This window comes from Nerophis lumbriciformis, linkage group LG13 (genome assembly GCF_033978685.3).
Source record: "Nerophis lumbriciformis linkage group LG13, RoL_Nlum_v2.1, whole genome shotgun sequence".
Classification (NCBI taxonomy): domain Eukaryota; kingdom Metazoa; phylum Chordata; class Actinopteri; order Syngnathiformes; family Syngnathidae; genus Nerophis; species Nerophis lumbriciformis.
The window spans coordinates 14,640,421-14,663,853 of NC_084560.2; the positions used below are offsets into that span (position 1 = coordinate 14,640,421).

The window sequence follows — 23,433 nt, forward strand, 5'->3', positions numbered from 1 at the left end:
ATAGATCATTCATTCTTGATTTTGACACATAGGAGCTAGATCAGGCCTGGGCAATTATTTTGACTTGGGGGCCACATTTAGAGAAAAAATTGTGTCTGGGGGCCGGTATATTTATTTTTAGGGACACTAATAAAAAACCTCACAATAATGTCTGCTTGAATGCTAAAAACATTATGACAGACCGTCTTGAAAAACGTAATGGAATTTTACATGTTTCTATGAACGATAAAACACTGAATATTGACAAAATATGAACGTCACACCCCCTTTTGATCGACATATTTTACAATCAAGTGAAACGCAACAAAAATGCAACCAACAGTTTAATATGAATGCGAAGGGTACAAAATAAACCCACCTACAATCTGATATATCTGATATATCACTAAGCTTTAGAACTTTGTTGTGAAAATCTCCCTCCGCGTCTGTGGAAACGCTTCCCGCCCACACTGCTTGGTGCCTCGTCTGAGCTGCTGTGACGTAGATGATAGTAACTAATTAGATGACCATAGTAACTAATTAAATGACCAATGTAACTGGTATATCATCCATAAGCACAGATTCCAAGCTTTGAAAAACTTAGTATAGTTGAAGACTTACGGTCATTAGAAAACATCACTGCACATCATAATGGCAGCTACACTTTACATCTTAAACATCTAAAAAAATGATTTGGGAATGTACGGCGGGCCAGATTGAAAAGCTTAACGGGCCGCATGTGGCCCCCGGGCCTTAATTTGCCCAGGTCTGAGCTAGATGCTACACACAGTTGACCTTTTCTTACCAACACAATCACGCAACTATAACCCCCTACCTCGCTAGGTGGCGAGGTGCTGGTCAAATGGCTATTTGCATTGGTTATTAGCTTTACTCACATGGGGAGGAGAATGTCACCTCCTTTGTGTTGTCGTGATGCAGTCCCAACCCCGCTGGATTAAGAAAGTCGGCACTTTTCAACAGCAATCAATAAAGCCTTAACTCTGTCAAGCTACAACACTTTGGACCTGTAGGTGGTGGTAATGTCTTTCATCTTACATGGCACATGTTTTCACTCTGATCAATGATGAATGAACAATTTTAGAGTTAATTTGCTCCACCCCAGATATAATATATTAGGTCCAATTTGAATACAAAAGGTATGAAATATAAGAAAAACATTTCCCCCCCAAAAAATCAGCATAACACTATTTAATGAAAGGCATGTATCTGTTTTTTTTTTTAATTTCTTGATCTACAAAATTCAATAACACTTCTAATTAGTGCAGGGTCAAAAAACATAACATAACTGCTATGGCTGTAGGTAACCACCTGATTTAATTTTTATTAACTGCACAAGATGGCTGTGGTTGCATTTGAAGTATCATGGTCATCCGCAGAGGTGGGCTACATTTACTATGTTACGTTTACTAAAAGGTGAACTGCACTTTTAAAAAATGTTTTGCCTGTCCTTCTTAATCATTATGAAAGACATGACGACGGATGTATTTTATGTTTTAATGCATTCTAACTAGAGATGTCCGATAATGGCTTTTTTGCCGATATTCCGATATTGTCCAACTCTTAATTACCGATACCGATATCAACCGATACCGATATATACAGTCGTGGAATTACCACATTATTATGCCTAATTTTGTTGTGATGCCCCGCTGGATGCATTAAACAAAGTAACAAGGTTTTCCAAAATAAATCAACTCAAGTTATGGAAAAAAATGCCAACATGGCACTGCCATATTTATTATTGAAGTCACAAAGTGCATTTTTTTTTTTAACATGCCTCAAAACAGCAGCTTGGAATTTGGGACATGCTCTCCCTGAGAGAGCATGAGGAGGTGGAGGTGGGCGGGGGGTTAGGGGGTAGCGGGGGGGGTGTATATTGTAGCGTATATTGTAGGGGTTCTGGGTATTTGTTCTGTTGTGTTTATGTTGTGTTACAGTGTGGACGTTCTCCCGAAATGTGTTTGTCATTCTTGTTTGGTGTGGGTTCACAGTGTGGCGCATATTTGTAAAAGTGATAAAGTTGTTTATACGGCCACCCTCAGTGTGACCTGGATGGCTGTTGACCAAGTATGCATGGCATGTGTATGAAAAGCCGTAGATATTATGTGATTGGGCCGGCACGCAAAAGCAGTGCCTTTAAGGTTTATTGGCACTCTGTACTTCTGCGTCCGTGTACACAGCGGCGTTTTAAAAAGTCATAAATTTTACTTTTTGAAACCAGTACCGATAATTTTGAAACCGATACCGATAATTTTCGATATTACATTTTAAAGCATTTTTTGGCCGATGGACATCCCTAATTCTAACTATATGCGCTCAAAAGTCCGCTTTAATAGGGCTTATGGGATCCGCTCTATTTTGCCTATAAAGCCCTTAAAAAACATCCAAACATCTCCTTTAAAGGCCTACTGAAATGCCATTTTCTTATTTAAACAGGGATAGCAGGTCCATTCTATGTGTCATACTTGATCATTTCACGATAGTGCCATATTTTTGCTGAAAGGATTTAGTAGAGAACATCGACGATAAAGTTCGCAACTTTTGGTCGCTGATAAAAAAGCCTTGTCTGTACCGGAAGTAGCAGACAATATGCGCGTGACGTCACCGGTTGTGGAGCTCCTCACATCTGCACATTGTTTACAATCATGGCCACCAGCAGCGAGAGCGATTCGGACCGAGAAAGTGGCGATTTCCCCATTAATTTGAGCGAGGATGAAAGATTTGTGGATGAGGAAAGGGAGAGTGAAGGACTAGAGGGCAGTGGGAGCGATTCAGATAGGGAAGATGCCGTAAGAGGCGGGTGGGACCTGATATTCAGCTGGGAATGACTAAAACAGTAAATAAACACAAGACATATATATACTCTATTAGCCACAACACAACCAGGCTTATATTTAATATGCCACAAATTAATCCCGGATAACAAACACCTCCCCCCTCCCGTCCATATAACCCGCCAATACAACTCAAACACCTGCACAACACACTCAGTCCCACAGCCCAAAGTACCGTTCATCTCCCCAAAGTTCATACAGCACATATATTTCCCCAAAGTCCCCAAAGTTACGTACGTGACATGCTCATAGCGGCACGCAGGTACGGGCAAGCGATCAAATGTTTGGAAGCCGCAGCTACATGCGTACTCACGGTACCGCGTCTGCGCATCCAACTCAAAGTCCTGCTGGTAAGAGTCTCTGTTGTCCCAGTTCTCCACAGGCCAATGGTAAAGCTTGACTGTCATCTTTCAGGAATGTAAACAATGAAACACCGGCTGTGTTTGTGTTGCTGCAGTCGGCCGCAATACACCGCTTCCCACCTACAGCTTTCTTCTTTGCTGTCTCCATTGTTCATTGAACAAATTGCAAAAGATTCACCAACACAGATGTCCAGAATACTGTGGAATTTTGCGATGAAAACAGACGACTTAATAGCTGGCCACCATGCTGTCCCAAAATGTCCTCTACAATCCGTGACGTCACGCGCTGACGTCATCATACCGAGACGTTTTCAGCAGGATATTTCGCGCGAAATTTAAAATTGCACTTTAGTAAGCTAACCCGGCCGTATTGCAATGTTAAGATTTCATCATTGATATATAAACTATCAGACTGCGTGGTCGGTAGTAGTGGGTTTCATTAGGCCTTTAAGGTTTTATATACACACTTTAAGTATATATGTAATGTAGTGACGGGCACGTTCATAATAACTGTCCAGGTGGGAGGCATGATTTATGATCTACAATAAACTTCCAAGGGGAAGGGAAGCGAGGAAGCAGCAGACCACTGGATGATGTAATCATAAGGACACACAGTAGTGATCACGTCGCCGCTATAAATAGCTTCTTTGTTAGCGCTTATAATAATATGATTAATAGTTGAAAGTAGTTGAAAGCCTCAATAAGTACTTTGTGAACATTGGACCAAATCAGTTGAGGACTTGAATGACACCATAGATAGAAACCCCAACTCTGTTCCTGGACGGAGTGACAAAAGAGGAAATAATCAATATTGTGAAAAAAAGTAAATCCAAGACCTCAACTGATTGTATTGAAATTGATATGAAAACAATAAAAAATATTACTTAAAAGATTCCAGAACATTTAACATATATCAGCAACCTATCATTTCAAACAGACAAATTCCCAGATCAAATGAAAATAGCAAAAGTCGTACTGATTTTATAAGACTAGAGACAAACACCAGTTTTCAAATTACAGACCTGTTTCTCTACTTCCACCATTTCCTAAAATTAGACAAATTCATAAATAACAAGGAAACACTCACAGACAACCAATACGAATACATAGCCAACGTTTCAACATCAATGGCATTAATGTAAATAACAGAAGCGATCACCAATGCAAGAGATAGCAACAATTGTGCTGCTGCAGTGTTTATGGATTTAACAAAAGCATTTGACAGAATTAATCATTTTATATTAATAAACAAATTAGAAATATATGGAATCAGAGGGTTGTTTTTGAACTGGTAAGAAGCTACTTAACCAACAGGAAGCAATACGTGAAGATAGGGGAACACATTTCCACAGAGCTGAAAATATCTTGTGGCGTACCTCAGGGATCAATACTGGGACCAAAATTGTTCAACCTCTATATAAATGACATTTGTAAAGTTACAAAGAACTTAAAATGAGTATTATTTGCAGATGATACAACTGTGTTTTGTTCAGGAGAGAACACACAGAAGATAATACAAATAACAGAAGATATCAACAAATGATGGTTCGAAAAAAACAGACCATCTTTGAATCTCAGTAAGATTAAAATAATACAAGTTGGTAACAGGATAAGGGAAAGTCAAACACAAATACAAATATACCAGTGGTTCTTAACCTGGGTTTGATCGAACCCTAGGGGTTCGGTGAGTCGGCCTCAGGGGTTCGGCGAAGGTCAAGACACACCCGACTCATCGTGTAAATACAAACTTCTCCCTATCGGCGTATTACGGATACGGCAACAGCAGAAGTCAGACTGATTTGCAGGTGTGTCATTTGTTGTGAGTTTATGCACTGTGTTGGTTTTGTTGTTTGAACAGGGTGATGTTCATGCACGGTTCATTTTATGCACCAGTAAAAAAACATGGTAACACTTTAGTATGGGGAACATATTCCCCATTAATTAGTTGCTTATTAACATGCAAATTAGTAACATATTGGCTCTTAACTAGTCATTATTAAGTACTTATTAATGCCTTATTCGGCATGGCCTTATTATAACCCTAACCCTCTAACCCTGACCCTAACCCTAACCAAATAACTCTAAATTAAGTCCTTATTACTTAGAATATGTTCCTCTAGTGTCCAAATAACACTAAATTAAGTCTTTGTTACTTAGAATATGTTCCCCTATTGTCCAAATAACTCTAAATTAAGTCTTTGTTACTTAGAATATGTCCCCCTAGTGTCCAAATAACTCTAAATTAAGTCTTTGTTACTTAGAATATGTTCCCCTAGTGTCCAAATAACTCTAAATTAAGTCTTTGTTACTTAGAATATGTTCCCCATACTAAGGTGTTACCAAAAACATATACCGGTAACTTTGTCTTGAATTTGAAAAAACTAACATTTTATTTTTCACTAAAGAAGGGTTCGGTGAATGCGCAAATGAGACCGGTGGGGTTCGGTACCTCCAACAAGGTTAAGAACCACTGAAATAGACGGAGTAGACATTGAAAGGGTAAAATAAAAACACATTTTTGGGTTTAATATTATTAGATAAAATGAATTGGAAACCTCATGTAAAAAATATACAACATAAAGTAGCAAAAACATGTCAATAATGAATAAAGCAAAATATGTTCGAGACCAAAAAAACACTTCATATTCTCTACTGCTCACTAGTGTTACATATCTGAGTTATTGTGTAGAAATATGGGGAAATAACTACAAATGTGTGCTTCATTCACTAACGGTGTTACAAAAGAGATCAGTTATAATAATACATCATGTTGGATATAGAGAACATACAAACACTTTATTTATTGAATCACAAATATTGAAATTCAACGATTTGGTGCATTTGCAAACATCTAAAATGATGTACAAAGCAAACTATAACCTGCTAGCCAAGAATGTACAACAATTATGCTCAACTGAAGAGGAGAAATATACAATCTTAGATAAAAATGTAATTTAAAACATTTGTAGGCACAAATTGCACATACAACACTTTAGAACGTCAGCATATCCTTGTGTGGAATTAAATTATGGAATGGATTGACCAAAGAAATCCAACAAAGCAGCAATATGATTCAGTTGAAGAGACTGTTCAAACTACAAGTGTTCACAAAGTACACAGAACAAGAATTATGATGAACATATTGAACCCTTTTTTTTTTTCTTTTTTTTTGAGATAAAGATTATTAATGTATTTAATATTTATGTAATTACTATGGTATACTATTTATTTATCTGGTACAGAGAACAAGTCAATTGGATAAAATTGCTATGGTATGAAAAGGGCTAGGATTAAATAAGCTCAGCTTCTTCCTACTCCTTTTTGGACGTGCTGTAATGAAACAACTGTAAATATGTGATGCATTACATTGTATCATATGCATGTTCCACATAAAACTGAAACTGAACTGAACTAGTTAGCCATGTCTTAAAGCACCTCTTTTAGTATAGTATAGCTCGGTTGGTAGAGTGGCCGTGCCAGCAACTTGAGGGTTCCAGGTTCGATCCCCGCTTCTGCCAACCTAGTCACTGCCGTTGTGTCCTTGGGCAAGACACTTTACCCACCTGCTCCCAATGCCACCCACACTGGTTTAAAAATGTAACTTCGATATTGGGTTTCACAATGTAAAGCGCTTTGAGTCACTAGAGAAAAGCGCTATATAAACATAATTCACTTCACTTCACTCTTGTAGAACTGCGTTTCAGTGTTATAACTTCACATTTATCTTTAGTTTTTACACCAAAATGCGTCCATTCTCCCTTTTCTGTCTACACACTGTGACTGCTTGTAAGTACTCCGTTCGGTAAGTACGCCGAACATGCTCCTCCGCTCGTAAAACCACCAATGTCACGACGTGACAACGGCACGCCGTCATGCCTGTTAATTAAAAAAAAAGAAAAAAAGGGGCGGAACCAGTACTTTTTAGAGGAGGTATAGTACCGTTTATGATTCATTAGTATTGCGGTACTTTACTAGTACTGGTATACCGTACAACCCTACTGCCTATCAAATCAAATCAAATCAAATCAACTTTATTTATCATAAAACCATAAAGGATTAATTGAATTAAAACCACGACAACGACAGTAGACGGCGTGGCGGCGTTGGGACAGTGGCCGTGCCAGCAACCTGAGGGTTCCTGGTTCAATCCCCACCTTCTACCAACCTCGTCACGTCCGTTGTGTCCTTGAGCAAGACACTTCACCCTTGCTCCTGATGGGTGGTGGTTAGGGCCTTGCATGGCAGCTCCTGCCATCAGTGTGTGAATGTGTGAGTGAATGGGTGAATGTGGAAATAGCGTCAAAGCGCTTTGAGTACCTTGAAGGTAGAACAGCGCTATACAAGTATAACCCAATTACCATTTATAACAAACGAGTAGGCTCCAGCGCCCCCCGCGACCCCAAAGGGAATAAGCGGTAGGAAATGGATGGATGGATGGAGTTGCAAGTTGAACAAGTAAAAACATTAGTTCAGAGTTCCAGGACTTAAATAAAATGTGGCAAATATGCTTATATTTCTCCTTCTCTTTTTGAAGCAGAATAGATAGATTTGCCATTTTGCAGGGAAATAGCGGCTGCGCAGCGACGGCTGCGTTGTAAATCACAGCCAACACCTTGAACCGTGAAATGATTCCGTTAACATGTCATTTATCTCAAATATATTTTGCCGTCACTGCGTCACAGCAGACGAAATCGCACAGAAATCGGGTGTAAATGATGACTCTGTGTGAACGACTTTCTAAATAGGAAAATGTGTTCCACCTTAGAGGAAGCTGCAGGTGATTTATGACAAACTCAGAGGAACACGTCTTTACAGCTTTTAATAATTGTAAACTTGATCTATTTTTCCCTATTCAATGTTTTACAAGCTGTTACCAGAGGTGCCTTCTCTGAAGCTATGTCCTTGGGCAGTGCAGTCCTGGTTTTATAAGTATTAAAACATGGCCGAAGAATTCCCATCATTGTTGTGTTTTACAGTTGCGGGCGTTAATGTGCTTCTTTGTCATGTTCATCCACTGTCACAGTCTTCATTGACGGGACATAGATCCTAAAATATTACTAGAAAATACATGCCAAGCCAGGCTTTGCTGAACATTTGCTTTTGATTGAGTGGCAGGAATGTGGTTAGTATTTATACTTTGTGATTAAGCTGCTCTTTTTTTGGAATTGTGTCTATCGATCACAATCATGACGACAGATGGATTTTTTTTAATGCATTTTGACTCTTAAATACACTTAAATACAAGTCTGCTTACAACGGAGCCAATGGGAAGTCCTCTATTCCGCCCATAAAATCCAATAAATAACCATTCAAAAAGCGCCAACAATACTCTATTTACCTTTCGTGATTTGAATATTAAGCAAGTATTAGTGATATTGTTATTAAAAGTGCTAATGCAGACAAAGTCTTTTTAGCAACGCTGTGATCACCAGTGTTGGGACTAACGCATTACAAAGTAACGCGTTACTGTAACGCCGTTAGTTTTTGCGGTAACTAGTAATCTAACGCATTGTTTTTTTATATTCAGTAACCCAGTTACCGTTACTACATGATGCGTTACTGCGTTATTTTACATTATTTTTTATGTAGTATCGGCTAGAAACAGAAGATCTGAGTGTGTTTTATTGAAGCGCTGCGGTGTCGTCCTTTTGTGTCACAAGGAAAATAGAAGGCGTGCTTTGTGTGGGTGGGGGCGGCGGGGGTACAGGGGAGACGTTCCTCCAGGGCCTATGTACTTCGGGGCTAGCAACCTTCACTTTACCCGGAAGTGGGTCTTTACAGCTGAGGGCGAATGACGAGGCCGGTGGTTTGTTGCAACTTTGTGACTTTATTGGACGCAGCCATCCACCAAGCTAGAGCACCTGCACGCACTCACTGTCGCCGTTCCCTCACCTCTCTCGCCCACTCACTCACTTACGTCACTCACCTCCAGTGTTGGGTTAGTTACTGAAAAACAGTAACTAGTTACAGTTACTAGTTACTTTATTTCAAAAGTAACTCAGTTACTAAGTTACTTACACCAAAAAGTAATGCGTTACTGTGAAAAGTAACTATTTAGTTACTTCTTCTACTTTTTTTTTTTAAAGCTCCCATTAATGCCCTTTTAGCCTTCATTTTAGTACTGTTATTGCACTGGAGAATAATACAATCTGTTGATCAACTTGACATACATTTGCATCACTGAACTCTGCTAAGCAAAGTGCTCTACATACAACACACAAAGACAAAGATATGTTTCAAAGGGCCAATTTATTTCAGGCCAGAACAAATTGACAAAACTATTTTAAATAGCTGCAACATAACATACATAAGTAACAAACAGCATAGTAACACTAACACTAACACTAACCACGTTAAACCCAGATTCCGAACTAATAAAGGTCTTAACTCATTCTCTTTCTATGCCACTTCAATATGGAATGCACTCCCAACAGGTGTAAAAGAAAGGGCATCTCTATCCTCCTTCAAAACCGCACTAAAAGAACACCTCCAGGCAACTACAACCCTAAACTAACACCCTCCCTTCCACATAATACCTCTTCGGATTGTAAATAATCAAATGTAGACACTTTTTCTTATACTTTCTGATCTCTCTCTCTGTGTCCACTACTTGCTGTACATATCCTACCAAGTCAGTCCTACACTGTTTCAATGTCCATTTCTCTGATGATGCAATTGTTGATGACTGAAGTGTTGATACCAACCAAACCTAACCCCCCCCCCCTCCATATCCCACACCCCGGATTGTAAATAATGTAAATAATTCAATGTATATACCCTGATGATTATCTTGTGTGATGACTGTATTATGATGTTAGTATATATTTGATAGTATATATCTGTATCTGGACCCCGACTTAAACAAGTTAAAAAACTTATTTGGGTGTTACCATTTAGTGGTCAATTGTACGGAATATGTACTGTACTGTGCAATCTACTAATAAAAGTTTCAATCAATCAATCAATCAATCAATCAATCAACAACATAGCTGTAAAGCTGGCTTCACCTAAGGAAGGCACACGTGACATACACAGAGCCTAACCAGGCAGATTTGAATTGTTGTTTTGGGCAGTAGACGGGATCTTTGATCCAAGACACAACTTACATTTAACTAAAATGTTCTTTTCTTTGTGCTCGACAAAAGAAAAGAAGTGAGAATATCTCATACTTGCTAACCCTCCCGAATTTCACTGCCTCTCCCTGGGACAACCATTCTCCAAATTTCTGCCGATTTCCAGCCGGACTTAAGGCACGCCCCCTCCCGGTCTGTGCGGATCTGAGTGGGGACAGCCTGTCGTCACGTCCGCTTGGCCAACCAAAAAGTAACCACAGAACACTATACCGTATAGGCGTATAGTGTTCTGTGGTTACTTTTTTGTTGGCCAACGGTTGTATTGCGCACCCCCCTCCCCTCCCCTCCCCTCCCTTTCCCACACTCAGACACACAGTCACACGCACACACAGAGAGCGCAGAGGAAGAATCAGAAGCACGTCTCTGCTTCGCTGGAATAAAACACACTCAGATCCTCAGTTTCTAGCCGATACTACATAAAAAAATAACGTAAAATAACGCAGTAAGGCATCATGTTACTTTGTAACGCGTTAGTCCCAACACTGCTCACCTCACATGCTGTCATGTCTTAAAGGGCCACACACACACACACACACACACATACACTACTCTCATAACAAGTAACAAGACATCATGGCGAAGCCAGAAGTCGAGTTTCTTAACATGGAGACATTCTCAATACTTTTATTTTGTCGAGCACAAAGAAAATAACATTTTAGTTAAATGTCAGTTGTGTCTTGGATCAAAGAACCTATCTACTTAAAGTTAAAGTTAAAGTGCCATTATGTTGCAGCTATTTAAAATAGTTTTGTCAATTTGTTCTGGCCTGAAATAAATTGGCCCTTTGAAACACATCTTTGTCTTTGTGTGTTGTATGTAGACCACATTGCTTTCTGAGTTCAGTGATGCAAATGCATGTCAAGTTGATCAACAGATTGTATTATTCTCCAGTGCAATAACAGTACTGACATGAAGGCTAAAAGGGCATTAATGGGAGCCTTTAAAAAAAAGGAAAACAAAGTAACGCATTACTTTTTGGTGTAAGTAACTGAGTTACTTTTTAAATAAAGTAACTAGTAACTGTAACTAGTTACTGGTTTTCAGTAATTAACCCAACACTGGTGATCACTAGCATGTGTGCCAATGTTGACATCGACTGATCAGCTGCTTCCTCGTTTCCTTGCTTGTCAAACTTTATTGTAGATCATAAATCATGCCTCTCACCTGAATAGTAGAAGGACAAATACGTATTTAGACAAGTTGGTACACTTTGACAGCTAATTTAGACCTGGAAATAGTGAGAACAACACAAAAAGATGCTTAGCTCTACCTCCCTTTTCTTTGCAAGGATTATGAGTCATTCTTCATCTAAATAGGAACATATGAACATCCTAGCAGTCGGCATCCTAATAACAGAACTTGTACAGTAAGTGATGCTCTAATATGTTTGTTGGCTCTCAAAAGGTTTGCAGTGAGCAGAAATCAGTGATGGAGTTAAAAAAAAAAAAGCAGTCCGTGATATCATCAAAAGGCTCAGAGAAACTGGAGAAATCACTGCACGTAAGCCATGATATTACGGACCTTCGATCCCTAAGGCGGTACTGCATCAAAAGGTGACATCAGTGTGTAAAGGATATCACCACATGAGCTCAGTAAACACTTCAGAAAACCACTGTCAGTAACTACAGTTGGTCTCTACATCTGTAAGTGCAAGTTAATACTATACCATGCAAAGCCAAAGCCATTTATCAACAACACCCAGAAACAAAGAGGAAAAGAACAAAGTGTAAAAGGCAGCATATGTGATGGTATGGGGGTGGATTAGTGCCCAAGGCATGGGTAATTTATACATCTGTTAAGGCACCATTAATGCTGAAAGGTACATACAGCTTTTGGAGCAACATATGTTGCCATCCAAGCAACATTATCATGGATGCCCCTGCTTATTTCAGCAAGACAATGCCAAGCCACGTGTTACAACAGCGTGGCTTCATAGTAAAAGAGTGCGGGTACTAGACTGGCCTGCCTGTAGTGCAGACCTGTCTCCCATTGAAAATGTGTGAAGGCTAAAATATCAGAAGGGAGACTGTTGAACAACTTAAGCTGTACATCAAGCAAGAATGGGAAATAATTCCACTTCAAAAATGTGTCTCCTCAGTTCCCAAACTTTTGCTGAGTGTTGTTAAAAGGAAAGGCCATGTAACACAGTGGTAAAAATGCCTTTTTTGCAATGTGTTGCTGCCATTAAATTCTAAGTTCATGATTAATTGCACAAAAATGAAGTTTCTCAGTGTGAACATTAAATATATTGTCTTTGCAGTCTATTCAATTGAATATAAGTTGAGAAGGATTTGCAAATTAGTGCGTGCGCCTCACAATACGAAGCTCCTGGGTTCGATCCTGGGCTCAGGATCTTTCTGTGTGAAGTTTGCATGTTCGGGTACTCCGGCTTCTTCCCACCTCCAAAGACATGCACCTGGGGATAGGCCCTTCCCACCTACCAAAGACATGCACCTGGGGATAGGTTGATTGGCAACACTAAATGGTCCCTAGTGTGTGAATGTGAGTGTGAATGTTGTCTGTCTATCTGTGTTGGCCTTGTTGAAGAGGTGGCGACTTGTCCAGGGTGTACACTGCCTTCCGCCCGAATGCAGCTGAGATAGGCTCCAGCACCCCCCGCAACCCAAATGGGACAAGCGGTAGAAAATGGCTGGATGTATTCTGTTTCTATTAACGATTGACACAACGTGTCAACTTCCCTGCTTTTGGGTTTTGTACATAACTGAAGCCTCCCTCAAGGCACCCTTTGAAGTCCTCCCCTTTTTGGCAGTTACAATTGTTTTTCAGAATGTGATTGATGTAACAAAAGTGTTGCTGTAGCTTCTTCACTTCAGATGCAGTCAGTAGTGATGTTTCAACTTTTTAGTGACATTTATATAGTAGTGTTCGTCAGGGGTTCCTCTTTAGGTCCTCTCTTTTTCATCATTTGGGCTATTCAACTGGTGGCCCGCGAGTTCACTTTCAAAGAACTTGTGAGAGACTTAAAGAGTCTTAAAAACACGAGAGTGCTGTCATTGAGATGTTTTTCAACTGGCTTTTTAGCAGAAGATCCTTAAAAACAACAGAGTGCACCTGTAACTCTGACAAAATAAATAAACCATAGACAAATGTCTACTGTAGAGGACGCATGTTCTCCGGAATATACAAATTAAGACGAATAGTAAAAGGAGAGTCCGTAGCTTCCTGGAACTGTGGCCCACAAGACAATTTAGTTGAATATCCCTGATATACAGTATAAAAACAACTAACCAATATGCTGATATTTGCAATATTTTACTTCCCAACCCTATTCCTCCTGCTCCAACCCAGAGTTATCACATGACACAGTGATGACTGAGTCGAGTAACACACACATTTTGTATGACATTCTTATGGTTGCATTGTGGCAGTTTGTGCACAGATAGATGTCAATCAATCAATCAATGTTTATTTATATAGCCCTAAATCACATTGCACCGGTCTCTCCTCCCCCCAGGGCGACCGGTGCAATGGACGTCGAGTGGATCTAACATAATATTGTGAGAGTCCAGTCCATACTGGATCTACAAACGTTTGTAACATAATAGTATGAGAGTCCAGTCCATAGTGGATCTAACATAATAGTGTGAGAGTCCAGTCCATAGTGGATTTAACATAATAGTGTGAGAGTCCAGTCCATAGTGGATCTAACATAATAGTGTGAGAGTCCAGTCCATAGTGGATCTAACATAATAGTGTGAGAGTCTAGTCCATAGTGGATCTAGCATAATAGTGAGAGTCCAGTCCATAGTGGATCTAACATAATAGTGTGAGAGTCCAGTCCATAGAGGATCTAACATAATATTTTGAGAGTCCAGTCCATAGTGGATATAGCATAATATTGTGAGAGTCTAGTCCATAGTGGATCTAACATAATAGTGAGAGTCCAGTCCATAGTGGATCTAACATAATATTGTGAGAGTCCAGTCCATAGTGGATCTAGCATAATAGCGTGAGAGTCCAGTCCATAGTGGATCTAGCATAATATTGTGAGAGTCCAGTCCATAGTGGATCTAACATAATAGTGTGAGAGTACAGTCCATAGTGGATCTAACATTATAGTGTGAGAGCCCAGTCCATAGTGGATTTAACATAATAGTGTGAGGGTCCAGTCCATAGTGGATCTAACATAATAGTGTGAGAGTCCAGTCCATAGTGGATCTAGCATAATAGTGTGAGAGTCCAGTCCATAGTGGATCTAACATAATAGTGTGAGAGTCCAGTCCATAGTGGATCTAGTTAATAGTGTGAGAGTCCAGTCCATAGTGGATCTAACATAATAGTGTGAGAGTCCAGTCAATAGTGGATCTAGCATAATAGTGTGAGAGTCCAGTCCATAGTGGATCTAACATAATAGTGTGAGAGTCCAGTCCATAGTGGATCTAACATAATAGTGTGAGAGTCCAGTCCATAGTGGTTCTAGTTAATAGTGTGAGTCTAGTCCATAGTGGATCTAATATAATAGTGTGAGAGTCCAGTCCATAGTGGATCTAACATAGTAGTGTGAGAGTCCAGTCCATAGTGGATCTAACATAATATTGTGAGAGTCCAGTCCATAGTGGATCTAGCATAATATTGTGAGAGTCTAGTCCATAGTGGATCTAACATAATAGTGAGAGTCCAGTCCATAGTGGATCTAAAAGAATAGTGTGAGAGTCCAGTCCATAGTGGATCTAACATAATAGCGTGAGAGTCCAGTCCATAGTGGATCTAACATAATAGTGAGAGTCCAGTCCATAGTGGATCTAACATAATAGTGTGAGAGTCCAGTCCTTAGTGGATCTAGCATAATATTGTGAGAGTCTAGTCCATAGTGGATCTAACATAATAGTGAGAGTCCAGTCCATAGTGGATTTAACATAATAGTGTGAGAGTCCAGTCCATAGTGGATCTAGCATAATATTGTGAGAGTCCAGTCCATAGTGGATCTAACATAATAGTGTGAGAGTCTAGTCCATAGTGGATCTAACATAATAGTGTGAGAGTCCAGTCCATAGTGGATCTAACATAATAGTGTGAGAGTCCAGTCCATAGTGGATCTAACATAATTGTGTGAGAGTCCAGTCCATAGTGGATCTAACATAATAGTGTGAGAGTCCAGTCCATAGTGGATCTAACATAATATTGTGAGAGTCCAGTCCATAGTGGATATAGCATAATATTGTGAGAGCCCAGTCCATAGTGGATCTAGCATAATATTGTGAGAGTCCAGTCCATAGTGGATCTAACATAATAGTGTGAGAGTCCAATCCATCGTGGATCTAGCATAATATTGTGAGAGTCCAGTCCATAGTGGATCTAACATAATAGTGTGAGAGTCCAGTCCATAGTGGATCTAGCATAATAGTGTGAGAGTCCAGTCCATAGTGGATCCAACATAATAGTGTGAGAGTCCAGTCCATAGTGGATCTAGTTAATAGTGTAAGAGTCCAGTCCATAGTGGATCTAACATAATAGTGTGAGAGTCCAGTCCATAGTGGATCTAACATAATATTGTGAGAGTCCAGTCCATAGGGGATCTAGCATAATATTTTGAGAGTCAAGTCCATAGTGGATCTAACGTAATAGTGAGAGTCTAGTCCATAGTGGATCTAACATAATAGTGAGAGTCCAGTCCATAGTGGATCTAACAGAATAGTGTGAGAGTCCAGTCCATAGAAGGTTAATATTTCCAGTCAATTTTCTCTCCGGTGCACTGCCTCACATTGTACATGCATCATCAAACTGCCTGTGTGTAGGTGTGTGTGTGTGTGTGTGTGTGTGTGTGTGTGTGTGTGTGTGTGTGTGTGTGTGTGTGTGTGTGTGTGTGTGTGTGTGTGTGTGTGTGTGTGTGTGTGTGTGTGATGTGTAAAGTTTTAGAGGCAAAGGTGTCCAAGGTTGTGTTTAATTGTTGGGTCCTGGACCACAATAGCTACATAATTAACTGTGTGTGCATCCTTTAAGGCAGAATCAAATAATAAAGGAGAGAAATAAAATCTACAAAAGCCAAAAGCAGTGAAGTTGTCACGTTGTGTAAATGGTAAATAAAAAGAGAATACAATGATTTGGAAATTCTTTTCAACTGCAAAGACAAGATATTTTATGTTCACACTGAGAAACTTCATTTTTTTGGGCAAATAATCATGAACTTAGAATTACGTATGTTTACGTAAAATTGCGGGGACAAGACAGAGAGACAACAACAACAACAAAAACCACAAGAGAACTACATCAGCAAATACAATCTATAAAAATATAATACCAAAAGTTATAAAGAACCAGTTAGTGAAGTAGATATTAATAACACAAAAATGACAATGATTATTATAGAACAATAAAATACCAATAGAAATAACAATATTGATCATCATGAATGATAATAATTACCTCTATTATCAAAATTACAATTGCTTCAAATGTAACAATACATAAATAGTATATATAATAAAAAGCTCTCTCCCGGTTGCAGTTAGTCCAGAATGCGGCAGCACGACTTTTAACAGGGGCCAGGAGACGCCAGCATATAACCCCAATCCTTGAGAGTTTGCACTGGCTCCCTGTTCATTTTAGAATTGATTTTAAAACCTTGCTGTTTGTTTTTAAAGCTTTACATGGACTGGCACCTCAGTATATCTCGGACCTCATCCAAACTTACAATCCTGCGCGCGCTCTGAGGTCCGAGAGCCAGCTCCAGCTCGTGGTGTCCAAGACGAGACTTAAAACCAGGGGAGACAGGGCCTTCTCTGTGGTCGGCCCTAAGCTCTGGAACACTCTGCCCCTCCATGTTCGAACTGCTCCCACAGTGGAGTGTTTTAAGTCTCGTCTTAAGACCCATTTTTATTCTCTGGCTTTTAACACTACGTGAGTTGTGTGGTCCTCTGTTGTCCTCTGTGTTTTTAAAATTTTGCTTTTTGCTTTCTATTTACTGTTTTAATTGGTTTTACCCTTTGAAATTGTTTTTAATCACATTTATTTTATATTGTTTTTAATTGTGTTTAATATTGTTGTGCAGCACTTTGGAAACATTTTGTTGTTTAAATGTGCTATATAAATAAAGTGGATTGGATTGGATTAAATGTAATGAATTTTGTAACAAAGAGGAGCGAACTATATTAACCTTTTACAAAAATAGGTTAAGCTTTAGCAGTGTGTCGTGTTTCAACCCGGTTTACCCTGGGGGAACACCATTAATATATGTTTGATGAAGCATGATTGTATGCATGAGTGTATGTCTGTATATGCATGTGTATGTATGTATGTATGTTTGTACAAACCCCGTTTCCATATGAGTTGGGAAATTGTGTTAGATGTAAATATAAACGGAATACAATGATTTGCAAATCATTTTCAACCCATATTCAATTGAATGCACTACAAAGACAAGATATTTGATGTTCAAACTCATAAACTTAATTTTTTTTTGCAAATAATAATAAACTTAGAATTTCATGACTGCAACATGTGCCAAAGTAGTTGGAAAAGGGCATGTTCACCACTGTGTTACATGGCCTTTCCTTTTAACAATACTCAGTAAACGTTTGGGAACTGAGGAGACACATTTTTTAAGCTTCTCAGGTGGAATTCTTTCCCATTCTTTCTTGATGTACAGCTTAAGTTGTTCAACAGTCCGGGGTCTCCATTGTGGTATTTTAGGCTTCATAATGCGCCACACATTTTCAATGGGAGACAGGTCTGGACTACAGGCAGGCCAGTCTAGTACCCGCACTCTTTTACTATGAAGCCACGTTGATGTAACACGTACCTTTCAGCATTAAGGGCGCCTTCACAGATGTGTAAGTTACCCATGTCTTGGGCACTAATACACCCCCATACCATCACAGATGCTGCCTTTTACACTTTGCGCCTATAACAGTCAGGATGGTTCTTTTCCTCTTTGGTCCGGAGGACACGACGTCCACAGTTTCCAAAAACAATTTGAAATGTGGACTCGTCAGACCACAGAACACTTTTCCACTTTGTATCAGTACATCTTAGATGAGATCAGGCCCAGCGAAGCCGACGGTGTCTCTGGGTGTTGTTGATAAACGGTTTTCGCCTTGCATAGGAGAGTTTTAACTTGCACTTACAGATGTCGCGACCAACCGTAGTTACTGACAGTGGGTTTCTGAAGTGTTTCTGAGCCCATGTGGTGATATCCTTTACACACTGATGTCGCTTGTTGATGCAGTACAGCCTGAGGGATCGAAGGTCACGGGCTTAGCTGCTTACGTGCAGTGATTTCCCCAGATTCTCTGAACCCTTTGATGATATTACGGACCGTAGATGGTGAAATCCCTAAATTCCTTGCAATAGCTGGTTGAGAAAGGTTTTTCTTAAACTGTTCAACAATTTGCTCACGCATTTGTTGACAAAGTGGTGACCCTTGCCCCATCCTTGTTTGTGAATGACTGAGCATTTCATGGAATCTACTTTTATACCCAATCATGGCACCCACCTGTTCCCAATTTGCCTGTTCACCTGTGGGATGTTCCAAATAAGTGTTTGAAGAGCATTCCTCAACTTTATCAGTATTTATTTCCACCTTTCCCAACTTCTTTGTCATGTGTTGCTGGCATCAAATTCTAAAGTTAATGATTATTTGCAAAAAAAAAAGTTTATCAGTTTGAACATCAAATATGTTGTCTTTGTAGCATATTCAACTGAATATGGGTTGAAAATGATTTGCAAATCATTGTATTCCGTTTCTATTTACATCTAACACAATTTCCCAACTCATATGGAAACGGGGGTTGTATGTACAGTGAATGTGCATGTGGTACTGTGTGTGTATGTTTGTGCGTATATATGTATGAATGTACGTATGTATGTCTGAATATAAGTTTGTATTTACGTACGTTTGTATGTATGTCAAATGTATGTATGAGTGTATGTATGCATGTAAGTACAGTATATTTGAGTTTATCAGGGGTTTATGTAAAATTCCTGTGGATTTTATATTATATTTGAGTCATTTGTGCACCAAAAATGGCAGCGCAATAAACGTTGGGATGAAGTTCTGCAAACTACAAATATTAATATATATGTAAATGATTACCTCACCTGTTTTCCAAATAGGTAGGGGACATTTACAGCTGAAATAAATGCAACAGTTACTTAGTAGCACAGGAGATATAACGTTCTGTGGGATATAGAGGATTACCAATGCTGCATACTGAGTATTGCACTCAAATATTTCTTTGGCCTCATTTTTGTCTTTCTCGGCGGCTTAATGCCAGCTGTGAAGTGCGGTTGACACCCCTGATTTCTCTTCAATCCATTCCGAGGAACATCCTGACAGTATGAGCTCTGCCCAGCCTGTGATTTGAATAAGCCATTTGTGTTTACATTACAAGCCTCCAATACTGCAAGCAAAAAAAAAAAAGAAAAGTGCATGAATTTTTCCAGCACAATAATCACGCTTGAGAGTGTTATCATCACTGTGTGTGTTTCTACATTGGCAAAGTAATGTGTGGTAGCATATCAAGGCGAGAGCATGTCTTCAGGCTCACATTAGAGGTTCCATTGAAGCAGTCACTTTGCAGTCTTTGATTTGCACTTTGGAAAGGATTGTATGCCTCAATCCTTTATCACACTGAGCTGGGAAAACGACAGATTTTGTTGCCAAGCATGCTCCCAAAATGAGTGTGATTGTGCCCCCTGAGATTTGTTTAGGAACAATGTTTATTCCTGTATAATGACAATTTCATAGCGTTGTTGGAGAATAACATGAGAGGTGATTGAACATTGGAACTAAGGTAAATAGAGGTAACTTAAATATTGCCCCATATGGTCCTAAATATGGCACTATGGTGAGAAAAGTGTGTTGCTTTTTTCAACAAAATTTCAATTCAATTGCAGAATTAAAACACTCTACTGTACATGACTTGTCATCATTTTAATAGTGTTTTTTTGGGAAGGAGTTCCCTAAGATGGGTGTGCAATGTACAATTGTGTGCGGGTCCGTGAACTGGAGTATGCAGGTGTAAAAAGTTTTAACGCACATTGTAAAACCTTTTAACCTGAACATGTTTGCCATAGTGTAGTGATTATTTCATTAAATTTATTTAGATGCTTAATTAGCTTCATCCATCTATCCATCCATTTTCTGTCGCGGGGGCCTGGAGCCTATCCCAGCTGCAGTCATTATACATATATTCAATATCTATATAAGTACACATATTTTAGAACTGTATGTACATAAAATGTATATACTGTATATTATGTATATGTACATAAATAACATATGTATAATGTGTGTATGTATATATATATATATATATATATATATATATATATATATATATATACATACATACATACACATATACGTTAGGTCAGGAAAAAACACAGACTATTTCATCCCTACAAGCCTGTTTTGCAGGCTTATATAAATATACACAGTATGTGTGTGTATGTATATATATATATATATATATATATATATATGTATAATATATATATATATATATATATATATATATATATATATATATATATATATATATATATATACCGCTCTACCTCGGTATTGAGCACTGTATAACGGATAAACCACAGAGACCTCGACTATATATACCGGTACACAGTATGTGTGTGTATTTATATATATGTATATGTGTATATATATATGTATATGTATGTATGTATACACATATGTGTATGTGTATATATATATATATATATATATATATATATATGTATGTGTGTGAAAAAAAATCACAAGACTACTTCATCTCTACAGGCCTGTTTCATGAGGGGTTCCCTCAATCATCAGATGATTGAGGGAACCCCTCATGAAACAGGCCTGTAGAGATGAAGTAGTCTTGTGATTTTTTTTCCCACACATACATATATTGCGCTCTACTACGGTATCGAGCACTATTTTTTGGATAACCTTATTAAGACATATATATATATATATATATATATATATATGTACATACACATGTGCGTTTGTGTGCCTATAATGTCAGGCATTTTAGGCTGCAACAATCACAACCTCTTGAGGGACTGTAATATACTGTATATCATTAATAATAATGTCTTTATTTTTGGAATATGTCAAAAGTGCCCCGGGGTCGCACTTTGGGCGCCCCTTGTCAGTACATCCATCCATCCATCCATCCATCCATTTCTACCGCTTGTCCCTTCTGGGGTCGCGGGGGTTGCTGGAGGCTATCCCATCTGCATTCGGGCGGAAGGCGGGGTACACCCTGGACAAGTCGCCACCTCATCGCCGGGCCAACACAGATAGACAACATTCACACTCACATTTACACACTAGGGAACATTTAGTGTTGCCAATCAACCTATCCCCAGGTGCATGTCTTTGGAGGTGGGAGGGGCCTATCCCCAGGTGCATGTCTTTGGGGGTGGGAGGGGCCTATCCCCAGGTGCATGTCTTTGGAGGTGGGAGGAAGCCAGAGTACCCGGAGGGAACCCACACAGTCACGGGGAGAACATGCAAACTCCACACAGAAAGATCCTGAGCCCAGGATTGAACCCAGGACCTTCTTATTATTGCCATTGCATTTTAAAAGCACATCAGAAAGTTAGAGTATTTTCCCTGATGTTGCCTCACCATTTTTGTCATATAAGATTTGTGCTCTCCCTGTCATGAGACCACTTGAAGCCTGGTTATAGATGGCCTGCATGAGTGCTGCTGACAGAGGCAAGGAGCTCTCCTCTCTCTCATAACTTTGAGCTCCCAGTCACAGATGCCGACTGCCAAGTACAGACCGAGTCACTTACAGACCTGGACAGCGACCAAGTCTTCCCAAAAACTCCCTCTGAGCGTGTGCCAGCTATCATTTGTCAGCTAACTGCTGTCATGTCCTTTGAAAGCACTTTTTAAACCAGACTGAGGAAGATGCTGATTGCTTTTGTTTTTTCTTGTGATTCTCTTTCAGAAATCCTTCCCCGACACTGAGAAGTCCGGAGCAGTGGTGCAGAAGTTTCAGTCATTTCATTGGCCAGTAAGTGTCAAAAAGATTGCACATCGTAGATCAATGATTATTCACCCACCTCAGATTTGGATGCCTTGAAGTTGATCATCACTAAACATAGTGAACTTGTAAGTGAATGAATGAATGCAGTGATTGAGTTATGTACTGCTAATCTAATGTAAAATATGCATGTTAGGTCAATGGGTGACTTTAAATTGAAATTAAATGGTGGTTTGTTTACCGTATTTTTCGGAGTATAAGTCGCACCGGCCGAAAATGCATAATAAAGAAGGAAAAAAAACATATAAGTCGCACTGGACTATAAGTCGCATTTGTTGGGGAAATGTATTTGATAAAACCCAACACCAATAGACATTTGAAAGGCAATTTAAAATAAATAAAGAATAGTGAACAACGGGCTGAATAAGTGTACGTTATATGACGCATAAATAACCGACTGAGAACGTGCCTGGTATGTTAACGTAACATATTATGGTAAGAGTCATTCAAATAACTATAACATATAGAACATGCTATATGTTTACCAAACAATCTGTCACTCCTAATCGCTGAATCCCATGAAATCTTATATGTCTCGTCTCTTACGTAAATGAGCTAAATAATATTATTTGATATTTTACGCTAATGTGTTAATAATTTCACACATAAGTCGCTCCTGAGTATAAGTCGCACCCCCGGCCAAACTATGAAAAAAACTGCGACTTATAGTCCGAAAAAGACGGTATATGTGCCCTGGTATGTGTGCTTGTGACCAGTCCAGGGTGTACCACAACTCTTGTAGTAAGTCAGCTGGGATAGACTCAAGCTCACCTTTGGCCCTATTTGAGACCAGCAGAATAACAAAAATGGATGGAAGTGTAATTATCGCCAATGAGTGTATATTCTATTGATGGACATTACAATAGCATATTTTATTGACATATATTTTAGGCCTGTCAAAAATATGAATGTATTCATCACCAATAACAAACAAATATTGCATTCTTCATGTATAAACGCAGATTAATAAGGCAATTTATTTTGACGGCACATGCTCCTTTACTTTAACCGCGAATGGTTGCCTGAAAGGTGGTGTGGATCGTCAGTGATCAGGTCAGTGCAAAGAGGAGTGAGGAGACTCCAACTGATGTGCTCACTGGCA

General features: G+C 39.2%; 1 protein-coding gene across 6 annotated transcripts in view; it reads left to right on the forward strand.

Moving 5' to 3' along the window:
• Positions 1-23,433, forward strand: part of myo3b (myosin IIIB) — a 304,160-nt gene that overhangs the window by 18,562 nt on the left and 262,165 nt on the right. For all 6 annotated transcript variants that reach the window (XR_009816499.2, XM_061971641.2, XM_061971640.2 and 3 more), the window contains one exon: positions 22,236-22,301. Coding sequence is in view for 5 of the 6 variants with exons in the window: in XM_061971641.2 (XP_061827625.1) it covers positions 22,236-22,301 (66 nt within the window). In the remaining variant the exon portion in view is untranslated. The remainder of the gene's footprint in view (positions 1-22,235; positions 22,302-23,433) is intronic.